Source organism: Phaseolus vulgaris, chromosome 6 (assembly GCF_000499845.2).
Source record: "Phaseolus vulgaris cultivar G19833 chromosome 6, P. vulgaris v2.0, whole genome shotgun sequence".
NCBI lineage: Eukaryota > Viridiplantae > Streptophyta > Magnoliopsida > Fabales > Fabaceae > Phaseolus > Phaseolus vulgaris.
Window position 1 is genome coordinate 17,582,515 of NC_023754.2, and position 15,987 is coordinate 17,598,501.

The 15,987-nt window shown below is 32.9% G+C and overlaps 2 protein-coding genes across 3 annotated transcripts; one reads left to right on the forward strand and one right to left on the reverse strand.

The window, feature by feature from the left end:
* Positions 1–1,205: 1,205 nt before the first annotated feature.
* On the forward strand, positions 1,206–1,740 carry LOC137831451 (uncharacterized). Its single transcript, XM_068639132.1, has one exon. The coding sequence runs from the start codon at positions 1,306–1,308 to the stop codon at positions 1,579–1,581; it is 276 nt and encodes a 91-aa protein (XP_068495233.1). The 5' UTR covers positions 1,206–1,305; the 3' UTR covers positions 1,582–1,740.
* Positions 1,741–7,577: 5,837 nt separating this feature from the next.
* Positions 7,578–13,870, reverse strand: LOC137831450 (phosphomethylpyrimidine synthase, chloroplastic). Of its 2 annotated transcripts, XM_068639130.1 has the most exons (6): positions 13,612–13,870; positions 11,726–12,048; positions 11,434–11,561; positions 9,769–10,595; positions 8,612–9,288; positions 7,578–7,776 (listed from the first exon to the last, which is right to left on the reverse strand). In XM_068639130.1, the coding sequence occupies exons 2-6, from the start codon at positions 12,034–12,036 to the stop codon at positions 7,767–7,769; spliced, it is 1,953 nt and encodes a 650-aa protein (XP_068495231.1). In that variant the 5' UTR covers positions 12,037–12,048; positions 13,612–13,870; the 3' UTR covers positions 7,578–7,766. The 2 variants fall into 2 exon arrangements, with proteins under 2 accessions (XP_068495231.1, XP_068495232.1); XM_068639131.1 differs by lacking the exon at positions 7,578–7,776 and having other exon boundaries at positions 8,608–9,288; positions 13,612–13,867.
* Between the last annotated feature and the right edge of the window lie 2,117 nt (positions 13,871–15,987).

Below are 15,987 nucleotides of genomic sequence, written 5' to 3' on the forward strand. Positions count from 1 at the left end.
GCCCATTTTCAAGTGCCCAGTGGTTTGTCACCAAAAACAGAAGGCAAATGCTTTCTGCACTCCTATGTGTTTCATTCTGCACCTTATACTTCCCAAAATACCAAAATTACCCTTGTAGAAGTTAATTTAGGCATTGGTGTGTGATAAAGTGATCAGTTTGTTGTGAAGGTTGTGGTGTTATCCATCTATGGTGGTTGATGGTGCTTAGTGGTGATTGGTGGATGGTGTTGCTGTTTGGTGGTGGTGGTAGGTGGTGGTGTTGCATTGCATTTTGGGTGAGTTTTCGATTTACATTTTTTTTTAAAATTTTGAACCAACAAAAAAACGCAAGCATGAGGAGAAGAGCGGGTGCAACTACTATGGAGAAGAACGCGCAGTTGAAAAAGTGTGGGAAAGAAGAAGAAATGGTTTTATTTATTTTTTTCATTATGGATAAAGAGGTGTTTTACCACTCACATGGGTGTATGACCCTCGAACGAGTGTCCGTGTCAAACATATTTATTGGACACTGATATTCATATGATACTTGTAGAAAAATGTTCAATTCAAAATATATTTGTTGAATTTTTGACAATTCTAACATAATTTAAAAAAATATATATATTAATTTTTTAAAAACTCAAACTTATTGTATATTATGATTATAGAAATAAGGAACAAATTCTTTTGAACTAGCTATGAGAGATCTTCCTACTAAAAAAACTTAAATATATTTGTACACATAAATCTTTATTATCAATTTATAATTCATAATTATATAATATATAGATCTGTATCCTACTTTATAGAGATTATACGTATCTCCGTGTCCATATTCATATCGTATCAATTTTCATGTCAGTGTTTATGTTATAGTGCAAAGATGAAAACAAGGGGGTGCAAGAAGATATTCCAAAACAGAAAAGTGTCCAATGGCTACTGCATGGAGACAGTGTTGAACCGAAAAAGGGGTGGGAAAAGGCAATGGATATGGTGCATCCACACGTCAAATTCACAGCCTCACGTGAGGATGAACATTCAACTTGCCATGCATAATTTTGCTCTCCTTGGGAAGAAAATTATGTACCAAAAAAATTAGCCACTATCAAGATAAGACACTTGTGGAGAACTCATGCCAGTGTCCCATATCATCATTTATAACTCAATCCAACGGCTCACATTCACTTGTGAGGTGCAGCCACAAGAGATGATATATATTATCATCACATAGACATTTTATTCTAAAGTTTCACCAAAACTTGTTCACCCCATTTGTCTTCTGAATTCTCATCACCAAAACAAGTGGTAGATTCATTGGCTTGGAACATGGCTTCTATCATCATGTCATTTTCTCCAGCCACTGGAAGAGTTTTTGCAGCCACTGCTGCAAAGGGTGCTGGTGGAAGCAAAGAGGAGAAGGGTTTCCTTGATTGGATCCTTGGAGGGTTGCAGAAGGAAGACCAGCTGCTAGAGACTGATCCTATCCTGAAGAAGGTGGAGGAGAAGAATGGAGGCACCACCACCTCCAATGGCCGCAAGAACTCTGTGGCAGTGCCACAAAAGAAGAAAGGAGGCTTTGGAGGCCTCTTTGCCAAGAACTGAAGCAGTGATTTACCTTACATTTATTTTACCTGTCTTCTCAAACTCATGCATTGTTGTCTTGTCCACCTAGATTCCAATCTCTTGATCTTATAGAATATTTTATGTTTGGCTCTTCTGGGTCATTGTATTTACAGAATTACATCGATTCATTTTGGATCAGATACCATCCAGTCCAGGTACAATCTGTTGACAATTTAGTTATATTTTGAGTTTTTTGGTTATTTACTTCACTTATATATATCTTTTAAGTTACAAATTCTCATTATAATCCCAAATCATTATATATATCTTTTTCTTTTAACTCTTTTAATCTTTCGAGTCGTAAGTTATTGATGTGATGTCATCTCAATTGACTTGAGATTGAACACCAATACTTTGAATAGAAAAACTTCATTCATCATGAGGGGTGACAAGGAAAGGAGATAAAGTGTGAAGTAGTGTGTGACAACATACAAGGACTAGCTCACCCAATTTCCTTGTGTTTTTTACAACAGAAAAGGCAGAGTTTATAGAATTTGCAGCCAAGATGAACATTCAATGAAATCAAATACAAAGTATTAATATTTCATTCTAAATGACCTTATGATAAGCTTAAACATCATATTGTTGTCGGTCTGTGATGTAGGTGATACTTTCAAGAAAATAAACGATTATATTCTGTTTAGTTTGTTAATGGTTTCAAAATGTTAACTTGCAATTCAGGGAATGTTGTCAAATTCCAATGATTAGATGGAATTGACCCAAGTTGGAAGTTCAACCTTAAATAGCTGTCACCCCGTGGACTTGGAACATATTGAACCTTCAATTTGAGGTTAGACTCTAACGTTGGAGTCAGATAACCTCCACAGTAACACTATTATCTCTTGCAAAATGGACAGCACAAAACCATTCAGATTTCAAGATTGTCAAGAACCATTAATGATGGTTTGTAAGACCATTACTTAATTTGAAAATGGCATGAAACTACTAATTTACTGTCATACATAGGTGTTTCTTAAAGATCCAGAGAAGAAAGGAAATTTAAACGACCTGTTAAATGGTTTTAAACAAATATTGCTAATTACTCATGTGCACGGTTGAACATAAGATTTTCGTTAACCATTGTAACATTGTTCATAATATGTCAGTTAACTATTAAAGATGAATGCTAAAAGGAAAGGACTACTGCAAGTATATTGAAAGTCACACATACTGTTTCATTTGAAATGAAATGCATGTTGTTAGAAGCTCATCAAAAGAAAACATAACCGATTATTATTGCATAGAGACAGACAACACATATGTATATCAACCAATAACCTTCCGGGGACATCATTAATATTTTGTAAACCTGAACACATTCAAGAGAATAGACACTGAAATATAGTATCAAGAGACAGACAATACATATGTATCAATCAAACAGTCTATGATTGAATGTTTTTCAAAAAAGTATGTGAAAAATCTTCTCCCGGTGTTGCGGTTACTGAATTTGATCTGGAGAAGGAGGTGTGGATGAACTCAATGCAGTCCTCCACAGCTTCTGTCCTATAATAATCAATAGATACTCCAATTGGTTTAGATCTTCCGTGGGAAGAGGAACCTCGGTTAGAAGATTTTCTCACAGACCTCAAGCATATAGCTTTTGTCACTTTATCTGCAATAACCTTCAGAAACTCAATGGGGGACAATTCAGACCGCCAAGGAATCCTGAACTTGCAGCTTCTCCCATGCTTGTTCGTAGATGATCTCCTGATGCTCTTTCTCCAGGACAAGCTAGTGTTATCAAATAAGCAGCCTGCGTGATTCATTGAGTGCTTCTCTTTTCTTTCTTTGCATAATCATAGTGTTATATACAAAAGAGGGAGGCAAGCAAGAGAGAGTGTATGCCAGAAGTGATGTGGTAAAAGACAAAAGGAATTGTAGGTAAGACCCAACAACACAGTTGTTGGAAAGGTTGGAAATTTGAAATAAGGAAGGTGTTGTGTGCTTAAGTGAGAAAACTGACCATAGTTACCAGGTATATGGTAAAGGTTTTGTAATAATCTTGTGATTACCTACAAATACCTTTACCACATAGCAGGTACTGCATATTTATCTTTATCACGGAGGTATGTGATACAGGTACAAGTTTGTTAAATTATTCATGACTTTTTTACATGATTATTAAAATACTTTGAAAAGTATTTGGCCTTTTGAACGTAATGTAGTGATTTAAGTATTTATACCTTTACCACCTTTGATGATGAAGTATGTCATAAAGGCACAAGTTTGTAGTTTGTGTAGGTACACAATTCATCACTTTTTACATCATCATAACTAGACCTCCTTTGAAAGATATCCTGTGTCATATGTGATGCAGTTAATTTGATACACAGTTCATCAGATTATCAAGAGTGTAATTACGAAATTACTAGTCTTTATACTGTGTTACTGAGAGAGTTATGTAACTATGAGACTGCCAAGTGTTCAATCCAAGGAATCATATTTATTTAGTGGTGTTTACAATTTCTTTGGCTACTGAAGAAAACATTTTTCAATGGTTTAGTTGAGATGGTGTATGGATTTATTGGAAAACAAAGATAATCTGAGTCCGGAGAGTTTCAGATAAGAGTAAGTTTGTGATAAAAAAGCTGTCAAAGATGCAAAGGTGTGTAGCAAGAAGGTGGGTTAAGGAGGTGAGAAAAGAGGAATACGTGATGATGGGTGAAAGAGTAAAAACAAAACTATGCAGATACACTTGCTCTCTCTATTTTCTGTTTCTGATGCACTGCACCATTGACTATGCAGTCAAACATTGTAGAGAACACTTTCATGATGCTTTACTTAAGCAAAAACATACCTATGTGGGTCCTACGTTAAACCTTCGTGTTCATAAGGTAGGTATCCATGCAAGGAAAATTCGGCTGGAGGGTATCTAGGTTGAGTAATAAAATTAAACAAAGTAGGAATAACTTTGGTTTAAAAGAGTCAAATTTTATTTTCTTTTGGCATTTTACAAGAGCATTCAAAATCTTTACCAAAAACTCATCTCTACTAAAAATTGTAAATGTACAAACATGTTTACTCATATTTTTTCAAGGATAAAACTTCTCAAAACCTTACTTATGATATCTGAATCCAAGTTCACTTTGTGTAAGATTCAACATTTGAAAGTGTAACCCTTGCCAAATTCCCCATAAGCATAAAATAATTTTTTTTTCAATGCATTAACATAAACACAGAACAGAAAATTACAACATTAACATAAACATGAAATTTTATTAGTTTTTTTTTTAAATTAGATAATTTAATATCAACAAGAAAATTTCATGTTTATGTTAATGTTGTAATTTTCTGTGTTTATGTTTATGTTAATGTTATGGTGCAAAAAGACGATCCCAATTAGGTTAACACTCCTGTAATAACACTATGTATGATCAACAAGCTAAAAATTATCATTAAACTAAGATGAGTGACTTAAAAAAGGCTATTTCTTCCCGCACCTCAATACCTTCTTTTGGCACCCCACAACTTCTTTAATTTCAAAAATACCCTTACATAAAATAGTTCAATTTTATGGGGCAATTTCTCCCTCCACCATATCAATTTCAACATGCACCCAATCACTATAGAAAATGATAAAAAAATACCTCTCTTAAATGACGAAAATAACCTTACACAAAAATGGAAAAATTATTTTTGAAACTTTTATCTGAAATATTTTGGATTTCAATTTTCGGAACATATTTTTGAATTCTGAAATTTTTTATTCATAATGTATTTTTAGTTTTGTGTTTTTTTTTTCCAGCATGTATTTTTTTTATTTCTCAATTATAATTATTATTTTGGATTTTTCAATTTGGAATAAGGGTAGTTTTGAAAATTTAAAAAATTGATATGGTACAGGATGGTAGTTTTGAAAATTTAAAAAATTGATATGGTGCAGGATGGTAGTTTTGAAAATTTAAAAAATTGATATGATGGAGGTTAAAATTGATATGGTGCAGGAAGAATTTGCCATTTTATGGAGTTTTCGTTGTGGATGTGAGTGGGGTAAGTACATGAAGAAATTGGAGAAGGCCACTGTGGTGGTTGCTTTCATCGTGAGTTGCAAGGTAGTTCATGGTGGTTCGTAGTTGTTTGTCATGGTGGGGATGGTTGGAGGTGCACATTTATGGTGAGTTTTTTCATTTCTGGTATAAGTTCTGGTGTAGTTTTGATTATATTAGAGATTGTTAATCCAAACATCTATCTGATTACACAATCTAGAATAATTTGAAATTTATTTATATCTTTTGGATTGGGATGTGTTCTCAGATCTATAGAAATGTTTCAAATTGGTCAATCCAATCCGTAATAAAATGTTGTATTCTGAATTGAATGATCCAAAATATTTATCAAAATCTAAGAACAAGTTTTGGATTTTCCAATCTAAAAGGTATAAAAACATTTAAGGAGGAAATCTGAATCAAAAGTATAAAACGCTTCACAATATCAATCTTCGGTGTCATGTTACCTCCAAATGCTTATTTTGGTCCAACATGTTTACCATATCAATCTTCAGTGACGTGTTACCTCCAAATGTTTTTTTTCCAGCATGTTCACCATATCAATCTTCACTATCATATTATCTCTGTATGTTTTTATTTGTCCAACATGTTCACCCATTCAGAAGTAATATATAAATAGTCTTCAATACTACTACCTTGTACAAAATCTTTGTTGGGGAGCGATAATACCAGAGGCTACTTAGGTGAAAACTAAAACGTTTGTTATAATTTTAAAACGATAGTTTGCCAGAACAATTGGGCAAAACTAGTATTACTGATGGAAATATCCATGAAAGTCCACCAGCTCCATTTCCTTTTAAAGAGAACACAACATTACATATTTATGCAATTAAGGGAAGATTAGAAAGTTGAGATTGTCTTCAAAAGTGCCAAGAGTATGATTACATCGATCAAGTTATTCTCACAAGTAGAATATCTATTCTGAGCTTTTTTAATTATTAGTTTTTTCAACCTCCACGTGACATGCCAATGGTTTTGACGGGTTCTCAATCATGAACTATGACTCCCACATAATTAAACTAAACACCATGTTCATATTCGATGGAAACCTTCGGTTAATATTGTTCATTATCGTTTCAAAAGACCATGCTTGTCAGATTTCATGCCAAGCATGGGAGGAGACAACCAAAATAAATTCAAGTCAACAACTAGATTTTGTCTTTGGATCCAGAACTGCTGCCGGATACTATTATCCCACAGTAGAAATTTCATTAAAGGTACAATTTTCATGCCATTTACCACATGTTGGATTAAAATGGTGAGTGCACTTGCATTCTCATGGTCTTATCAGAGACAATCTTATTCTTCATAGAAAGAAATGCTAGCAACATTGTACTTTTCTTTTGTTTACCCCAAGTCTTCTGCATAATATTAGATCTTGCTCGAGACATAACCTGATTATAACTAGCATGTTTCTCTCATCTGAGACTTGAGAAAACATGACATTCTATCAAAACGTTCTTTATTTTTTAGGGAAAACCATATGAAGCTCACTCAAAAATAAGAGACTAAAACTAAATGAAAAATAGAGCTACAATAGTAGGACCCACATGGATTCGATTGATAATTTTTTTTGTTGATAGTATTTTTCTTCTCATATGTGAAGGTGGATTTTATGCTGAATTATAAGATCTTGAATCTAAGAACGGTATATACTAATTCAGATCATGCAGCAGTACTCTTCCATTTTAACTACTTCTAAACATGACCAAATGGCATGGCCAACGTGCTGTATCTGCTGTTTCCCAGTATTAGCTGGTCCAAATCGCGTAGACAACGCCCTGCAGAAGCATCAAAAAGAAAAAATGCACGCTCCCTGCGCAGGCATCACCCTGATCAGGTTCAAAGGGACTGTCTCAGCCTGATCTGCTAGCTTCCCAGCTTGATAGCGAGAGCTTATACAAATTCAGGCACCCCTGGTGCATCTCGGAGGTTAATAAAAATGGCCAAAAGATAAAGATGGTATTCAACAAGATACTAGAGCAATTTATTGCTGATAATTGGATAACAAAACAAAAGTTGACTAAAGATGAAGTTCATAAATGCTGTCTACAAACAACTTATTCTCCTACTCCTACTGCTTGAAATTGCATTCCCACCCTGAAAGGCCAGTTGGAAAGCTAGCTCCAAGTTCTTCCAAATGATTTACTCCATTTATGTAGTCCTGCAAAATAATATGCATAAGATATTCCATTTTCCGCTGACAAACACCTAGACAAGGCAAATGGTTGGCAAACATTTTCATAACTGTAAGCCATTAAGTGCGCGTAATTGCATGTGGGGGGAAAACTGTATAATTGCATGAGAAGGGAAAGTGATATGGTGCCATTTGTGGCTCACTACTCAACAGCACCAGCCCAGGACGCTGGTAAGATGAAGATGCCTTAGTTTTTAATCCCCCTACCCCAAAAGGTAAGAAGTTTCCTAAAGTATAGACTTAAGAAGTACTAGAGCATAAACTAATTCATCTTATTATGACATGAATTCAAATGGTAATTTGGTGTGTCATAAAAATTATATGGTGAACAATGAAAGTGGAAATATAGTTTACCCACATCTAGTCATTATGATAATAGAAGGTGAGCCTTGATGCGACTGTAAGGTTGCTAACTTGTAGCCTGCAGTTCTACTGATGGGAATAGCCCTTCTCATTTGCTATGATGGTCTAAGTTTAACTCTTCCCAAACCATGATAATAGGATCCCTGTTCACCCTGCTACCCTTTTGTGGTCATTTTCATTTAAATAACATGAATTAAATTGGCTTCTATGAGGAAATGTCAACATTCTGCAGGACAGGATGGTGCTTCATGTTGTAGTCACTACAGGAGACCAATACTTTGTGCAATGATGTGGATTATTTTATGAGATTTTTAATTAGATTAAGTTTCTTACAAGCATATTCAAAGAATGATTCACAGCATGCCATTACAATCCATGTCAAATGAAATGAGAAAAGGCACATCTTATTAAAAAACTAAAATATTTTATCCAGTCTCACCTATCTTTGGATTTTACGTAAGCTTCTGGCAAGTAAATCTCTCCACCAGCTTCACCATGTTGCTCACCACTGATAGTTTTTTTGGCAGCTTGAAATTCAGCACTCATAGCATCCATCCCACGCTGCAAAGCTTCCTCAGCAGTTCCATAGCCATATTTCTCAGCATACTTTCTAACATCTTCTGTTATCTTCATAGAGCAGAATTTAGGGCCACACATTGAACAGAAATGGGCCACTTTCGCACCATCTGATGGCAAAGTTTCATCATGGAAGGACATGGCAGTCATTGGATCCAATGACAAAGCAAACTGATCCATCCATCGAAATTCAAATCTTGCCTTGCTTAATGCATCATCCCAGGCTTGAGCATGTGGATGACCTTTGGCTAAATCAGCTGCATGAGCTGCTATCTTGTAAGCTATAACTCCAACCTTCACATCATCCCGGTTTGGCAACCCAAGGTGTTCTTTTGGAGTCACATAACATAGAAGAGCTGTACCAAGTGCCCCAATATTTGCAGCACCGATTGCAGAGGTAATGTGATCATAGCCAGGGGCAATATCAGTTGTTAAAGGACCAAGAGTGTAAAAAGGTGCTTCATTACACCATTCTAACTGTTTCTGCATGTTTTCAGGAATCTTGTGCATTGGGACATGTCCAGGTCCTTCATTCATCACCTGTAAAGTAACTCAAAGTAAACAATAAGCACTCATCGTCTCAAGAGATAAATCGATGGTAATATCACATGATCAGATGATGATAGCGGAAAATCATACGAAATAGACAGGATCACCATATAACAATATAAACATGAAAACATTGTGCATTATATTTAGTTTCAAGTGACCACCTAGGAACTTCATTAGTCATCAAAGCAGTGGTAAATTCAACAGCATTTAAAATATACTTCTCACGATGGATTGTTAGTCTATCTCCATCGAAGTGATTAGTTCTAATAATAATAAAATGTGACCACAATTATCCCTAGAAACTCCTAATTGTACATGCTGAATAACTACTAAGAATAAAAATTAACACATTAAATAGATATGTATGCAGAAACTGTGATGTCAAAATAAAAATTGAAATTAGAGACTAAATCATTTCATCTTGCCATGATGAGTATCAAGCTATGAAAAATGTTATATTTGTATCACCTGCACATCCTTTTCCCATGCTCTACGGGTCAGTTCTCCTTGAGTCAAGAGTTCAGCAAATTGAGCTGTGTCATTTGCATCGTAGATGGATCCAGGTCTTAGACCATCACCAATGGATAGGGCCACATCATACTGATTGCAGATGTCAAGTATGTCATCCCAGTGCTCATATGCAAAATTCTCTTTGTGATAAGCTAAGCACCACTTAGCATGAATAGATCCTCCCCTGGACACAATTCCTGTCATGCGTTTTGCTGTTAATGGAATATATTTCAGAAGAACTCCTGCATGGATGGTGAAGTAATCTACACCCTGTTCAGCTTGTTCAATCAGGGTGTCCCTGAAAACCTCCCAGGTAAGATTTTCAGCAATTCCATCAACTTTTTCAAGTGCTTGATAAATAGGTACAGTCCCAACGGGTACAGAGGAGTTGCGTAAGATCCACTCTCGAGTTTCGTGAATATGACGACCAGTTGAGAGATCCATGACTGTATCAGCTCCCCACATAGTTGCCCATTGAACCTTGTAAACCTCCTCCTCTATGGAGCTTGCAACTGCAGAATTTCCAATGTTGGCATTCACTTTCACCAAAAAGTTTCTTCCAACAATCATGGGTTCTAACTCCAAGTGTTTTTTGTTTGAAGGAATGATAGCACGTCCACGAGCAACTTCTGACCTCACAAACTCTGGGTCAAGCTTCTCACGAGCAGCACAATAAAGCATCTCCTCAGTGATGATTCCCTGCTTGGCATAGTACATCTGAGTGAATCTTGGTGAACCTAATTTCTGCCTCCTATCAACCCACTCTTCGCGTAACTTTGGGAGTCCTAATAATCAAATCCATGAAAACATATCAATTAAACAACGTAAGTTTCCAAAAGCTTAGTGCAAGAATAGATAAAAGGCCAAAACTATATTCTTCAATGATTGCACTGAATACTATTCCATCACTTTAAGGTTTTGTTTAAGTAATATGAGCCAGGGTAAATTAATGGATACATACAAATGAAAATGTTAATTTGGCTGAATTCATTTCTGACAACACATTTCAAAACAAGAGTATGATGTTTTAATTCAATTGCTGAAATTAAAAGCCTTGATGAAATAAGCACGTATGGATATGGATAATGGTAGCAAGTTGGAGAAACTTGGGATTAGCATAAACTGACACTAGATTCAAAATACACAACAGAAAAAGAAATACCATCTGGAACAAGATTGCATATTATATATGGTCTGTTAATGAAAAACAATAAAAGGAAATTTCAAAATGCAAGATAAGCAGAACGAATTAAGGTGGCTCAGCATTTTAAGGTAGTCACCACACAAGTACTCTGAAAAGACAGATTGAACCACTTTTGATAGGCTATAGACAGAACATTGATTGAAGAACAGACGGGATAACTTATCTTGTTACAGTTTTAATTTATGAAACCAGATATGAACATTTACAATTATGAAATGCTTTCTGCCTAAATATCATCAAGAGGATCTGCAAATGCTGCTAGACAGACGACAACAGCAATAACAGTAATAATAATAAAATCTAAGAATGTATCTATGAAAGGAATTATAGCTGTTTCATTCACGCCACAAAAAATTCATTACCACAACATTAGTCACAAGGAAAATAAATGCACAAAAATATTAACATTACATATATACCTATCCTTGGGTTTATATTTTGGGGACCACTAGTGTCATAGGTGTCAAAGTGTCCTTCATCCCCAGACAGGTGAACTCGACGAAAGGGAACTTTGAGCACATGACCAGTTTCTTCATGAATGACATCCCTGTGCACATGAATGGATCGTAAATTAATTCTGGTAAGTTGTCCAAGGACCCCCAGTGAGTTGTGTCCATATCCAGTTTGTTAAAAGAGGCATGGAAAGCCATGCAATCTGTAATTAAATTCTCCTAATTGTATAAACTAATAAAAGAAGAAGATAAAGATTACCTGTGTTCTTTAGTGCTCTTTGGAAAGCACTGTTCAAAGGACGGAAGAGGAAGAAAATCAGGAGAAGCAGGGTCAACAGTGTGCTTCTTTTGTTTGGTTTTGCCTGAATTGCTAGTTGGAGGATCAAATGTTAATGTGGCTCTAGGTACCAAGGCCATGGAAGATGGAACAAGTTCCTTCTTCCAAGCACTTGAAACACGTCCAACAACATCAAATCCGGGCAAGAATGTAGAACTTGGAAATTTCGATTGAGAAGCATGGTTGCCATTCTTGCAAACAAGTGATGTCACATTAGCATGCACTGATGCCATCTTGACACAGAGCTACAGTATTCATGTTTTGAAAGACAAAATGTTAGTTAATTTACAACAAACCTGCAGCACAATGTCTAAATATGTTTATCTCAATACTCATACGAATTCTACAAATTAGTTATTCAATTAACTTCATAATCATGCTCTTTAGGGTGATGATCAGATTAGAGAGCCGCTTAGAAATGGAATCTGACCCTAAGAAAATTCACTTCAAAACCAGTGATATTGGTTTTTCATCCTCTTTATGGAAAATGTTAAAAAAAAGGATTTAACTCCTCTAAAGCAATCGATGTTTAGAGGCTAAAGTACCAAGTATCCTCAGTGACCAAAGGATAAAATTATGAAGCTGTTAAAAAGAGTGCTGATTAGTAATCAACAAAACAGTTATATATAATATAAAGTTAAATATGTTTTTAATCTTCTAAATATGAACAATTTTAGTCCTCCAAAAATAAATTATTTCCCTTTTCTCCTCATTTATCTAAGAGAAGTGATAATTTGACACCCAAGGCTCCAAATTACATTCATTTTATATCTATTATTTTAAAAAATACCCCTATCACATATATAATCCAACATTTAAAGAATGTGTAATTTGGAGCAAAGGAAAAATGGGGTATAAAAAATCGTTTTTCTTTATCTAAAGGTAACATGTGGTGCTTGTTCTCCACAAAAAACCTCCTTTCGATCCCCATTTATGGAAAAAGGTATCTTACATCATGCAATTTTAAAAAAAATACTATTTTTTTAGGGATTGAAAGTACTTTATCCGTACGGAAAAAAGCCAAACATTATTTTATAAGGAGACTAAAAGGATGTTCAATTTTATAATAAAAATATAAAGTTGTTAAAATCTACTTAAGCCATTTTTCAATTAACATTATAATTGATAGGCTAAAATATAATTTTGGTCTCTAATCTACATTTTAGGTTTTGATTTGATCCCTTAATTTTAAAAAGTTCCACTATGGTCCCTTTTTCCATTTTAGGCCAAAATTGAAACCTAAAATGTAAATAAGGGACCAAAACTCTATTTTCACCAAATTTATAATTCCACAATTTCCTCTTTAAAAAGTACACACACCCTTTCGGCCCTTCCTTTAATAAGGGCCCAAATCCTTAAAACACCAACAACAACAACAAAAATCATTAGGGAAAGAAACAAACATTCTTTGCTAGAAATAGTAATGATGAAATAGAAGCAAGTGATATCATCTTTTCCACATATAAATGACATTCGTTCCAATTCTCAAATATTCATTTTAAAACTTAATATTATAAAAACAAAAGAAATCCACATCCAAAATCACCAGGGGTTGAGTGAGGATTCATCCATAACAAGCCAAAGCCAGAGACTTTCACTATATCCACCTAACCCTTTTCCTTCCAGCAACACCCCATCTTTCCAAAATATATTTCAACAACCAAACAACCCATAATGCAGAATTATCCAAAAAATCACAAAAAAGAAAACAAATACATATGTGTGTGTATAGATGTAAAAAAAAGACCAGAACACATGCAAGAAGTGAAAAACACAGGAAAGATGGGAAGAGAGAGAAGAGAGAGAACCTGAAGGAAAAAGGGTTGATCTTATCTGCAATAAGGCAATGGCAGAATGAGTTGTGCAGTGAATGGTTGAACTGAATTGTGAGAGAGAGTGTTGCATTTATACAGAGTGGAGATGGTTGCATGTAGAGTGAGTGAGGTGGGACTCGTGATTCCAGCTTAGATATTTTCCAACCAAATCTCTAAAATCCACTAATAATTGGATGACATGTAAGGAAACAGCATGCGCCCATCTTCTCTAATTTCACACAATATTTTTATCACATTTATTGTTAATGTATGTGGCATAGATATGACATGCACAATGATACGGATATGGACATAAAGATACGTATAATCTTTAAAATGTAAGATATGGAACACGAATTTATATATTATATAATTTTGAATTATATAAATTGAAAATAAATATTTATGTGTAAAAGTATGTTTCAGATTCTTTTGAGAACCGGAAGTTATTTTTCATGACTGGTTCAAAAGAGTTTCTTCTTATTTTTATAATTATAATAATAATTTATACAATAAATTTGAGTTTTTAGAAAGTTATTGTATTTATATCTTTTAAAATTGTGTTAGAACCGTGCTAGAATTTTTAAAAATTTAATAAATATTTTTTTGAATTGAACACTTCATCGAGTCGACATGAATACGTGTGTCCGACACGGATACGTCATTTAAGAAGAAGTGTCTGAAACTCATAGTTGTTAATTACTACTATAATTTATTGTAGTTTACAAAATAGTAAGTGGAGTTATTAATTAACTGTAAGATATATTTAATTTACTTCCTTTAAAACTTTGATAATATACATTTTTAACATAGAAGGATAAAAATAGTTATAATAATATATATAGAGAGAGAAAAAACTAATAACGAATAAATATGCATTGAACCAAGAGAATTGAAAGAGATATAATCATATAATTGATAACTCATTTAAACCTACAATAAAAATAATGATCTTAAAATTACATTAAAAATAAAAATTAATTAACTTTCATGATTTAAGTAAAAAAACATTAAATCGTTATTGTAAATAAATAGGGAGTGTAAAATAATAAATGGAGTTATTAATATTAATAAAGATGGATGTAATGAAGTGATCCAAAATTCAAAAGGGCGTTTTCAAAAAGACATTTTTTAGAAGAGTTTCTTAAATTATTTTTTATAATCTCCCCAATATTTTTTTCATTTTTATAGTGTTATATCAAAACACATTTAATTTTATTTTAATTATAAAATAAAATTATATTTTTTTTATAAAAAAGAAAACCAATTAATAAATACGAGATATTTCAATACATCAACCCGTATACAAAAGACGTCCATAAAAAATTCATAAAAATTATATATTTTATATTTGTTTACTTAATAATGTTTAAAAAAATTTACTTAGAAATTTTACTTTAAAATTCATATATTTATTCTACAGAATTTGTTTCTTATACACAAAATTTTCTTAAGCGAAAGAAACTGGATGTATATAAGATAAGATCTCTTCAATATTTGATTTTTGTTTTTTTCAAATTAAACACATTAGAATATTAGCTCTAGAAATGCTCTTATGCTTAAAAATATATTCGTAAAATTTAATTAAATAAGTGCGTAAAAAAAATATTTTCAATCAATTTAATTAATAATACAGAGTTATTTTAAAAGGTGTATTAAAAAATATGCTATTAATATTTTTTTCTCGATAAGTGCTAGCAATACATTTTATATTATTATTATTATTATTATTATTATTATTATTATTATTATTATTATTATTATTATTATTATTATTATTATTATTATTATTATTATTGTTGTTGTTGTTGTTGGTTAAATTATACAGAAAACTATGTTTGGATTTTTTTAAAGCTATTTTGTTTGAATGTTATTACATAAGAAGTAAGGCTTACTATATTTAACATTTTTTAGTAAGCTAGTGAATAATAAAAATTTTGCTCGAAAATATATATTAAAGAGTGTGTTGTTTTGTTAACATTTTTCATTTACTCCTCTATCCCATTTTGTTTATCATTTTGAATTTCCCTACATGAATTAAGAAATATAATTAAATTTTTTTTTTATAAAATTACAGTCATATATTGACTTATAGTGAATTTGTAAAGTTTTTATAATAATTAACGTAAAAATCATATCAACAATAATCTTTAATTAGATCTCAAATAATTTTTAACAAAAATGCTATTTTAAAACATCAAATTAAACTTATAATTATTATCAAATGCTACTTAACTCTTGTCTCATTATATCAATTAATTATTACAATAAAGTACTTTTATGTGATAACTTGATTTAATATAAATTCATAAAAATCATTAATTTAAATAAATATTTAAATTTTTTTACCTTTCCCTTTCTGGTAGAAAA

Bases quoted from the DNA above. Each gene is read 5' to 3' on its own strand.
- LOC137831451 (XM_068639132.1), top strand. From the start codon at position 1,306: ATGGCTTCTATCATCATGTCATTTTCTCCAGCCACTGGAAGAGTTTTT.
- LOC137831450 (XM_068639130.1), bottom strand. From the start codon at position 12,036: ATGGCATCAGTGCATGCTAATGTGACATCACTTGTTTGCAAGAATGGC. The intron at 11,562-11,725 runs GTAATCTTTATC...TCATGTGCACAG, and splicing joins AAGAGCACTAAAGAACACAG to GGATGTCATTCATGAAGAAA. The intron at 10,596-11,433 runs GTATATATGTAA...TTTGATTATTAG, and splicing joins AAATATAAACCCAAGGATAG to GACTCCCAAAGTTACGCGAA.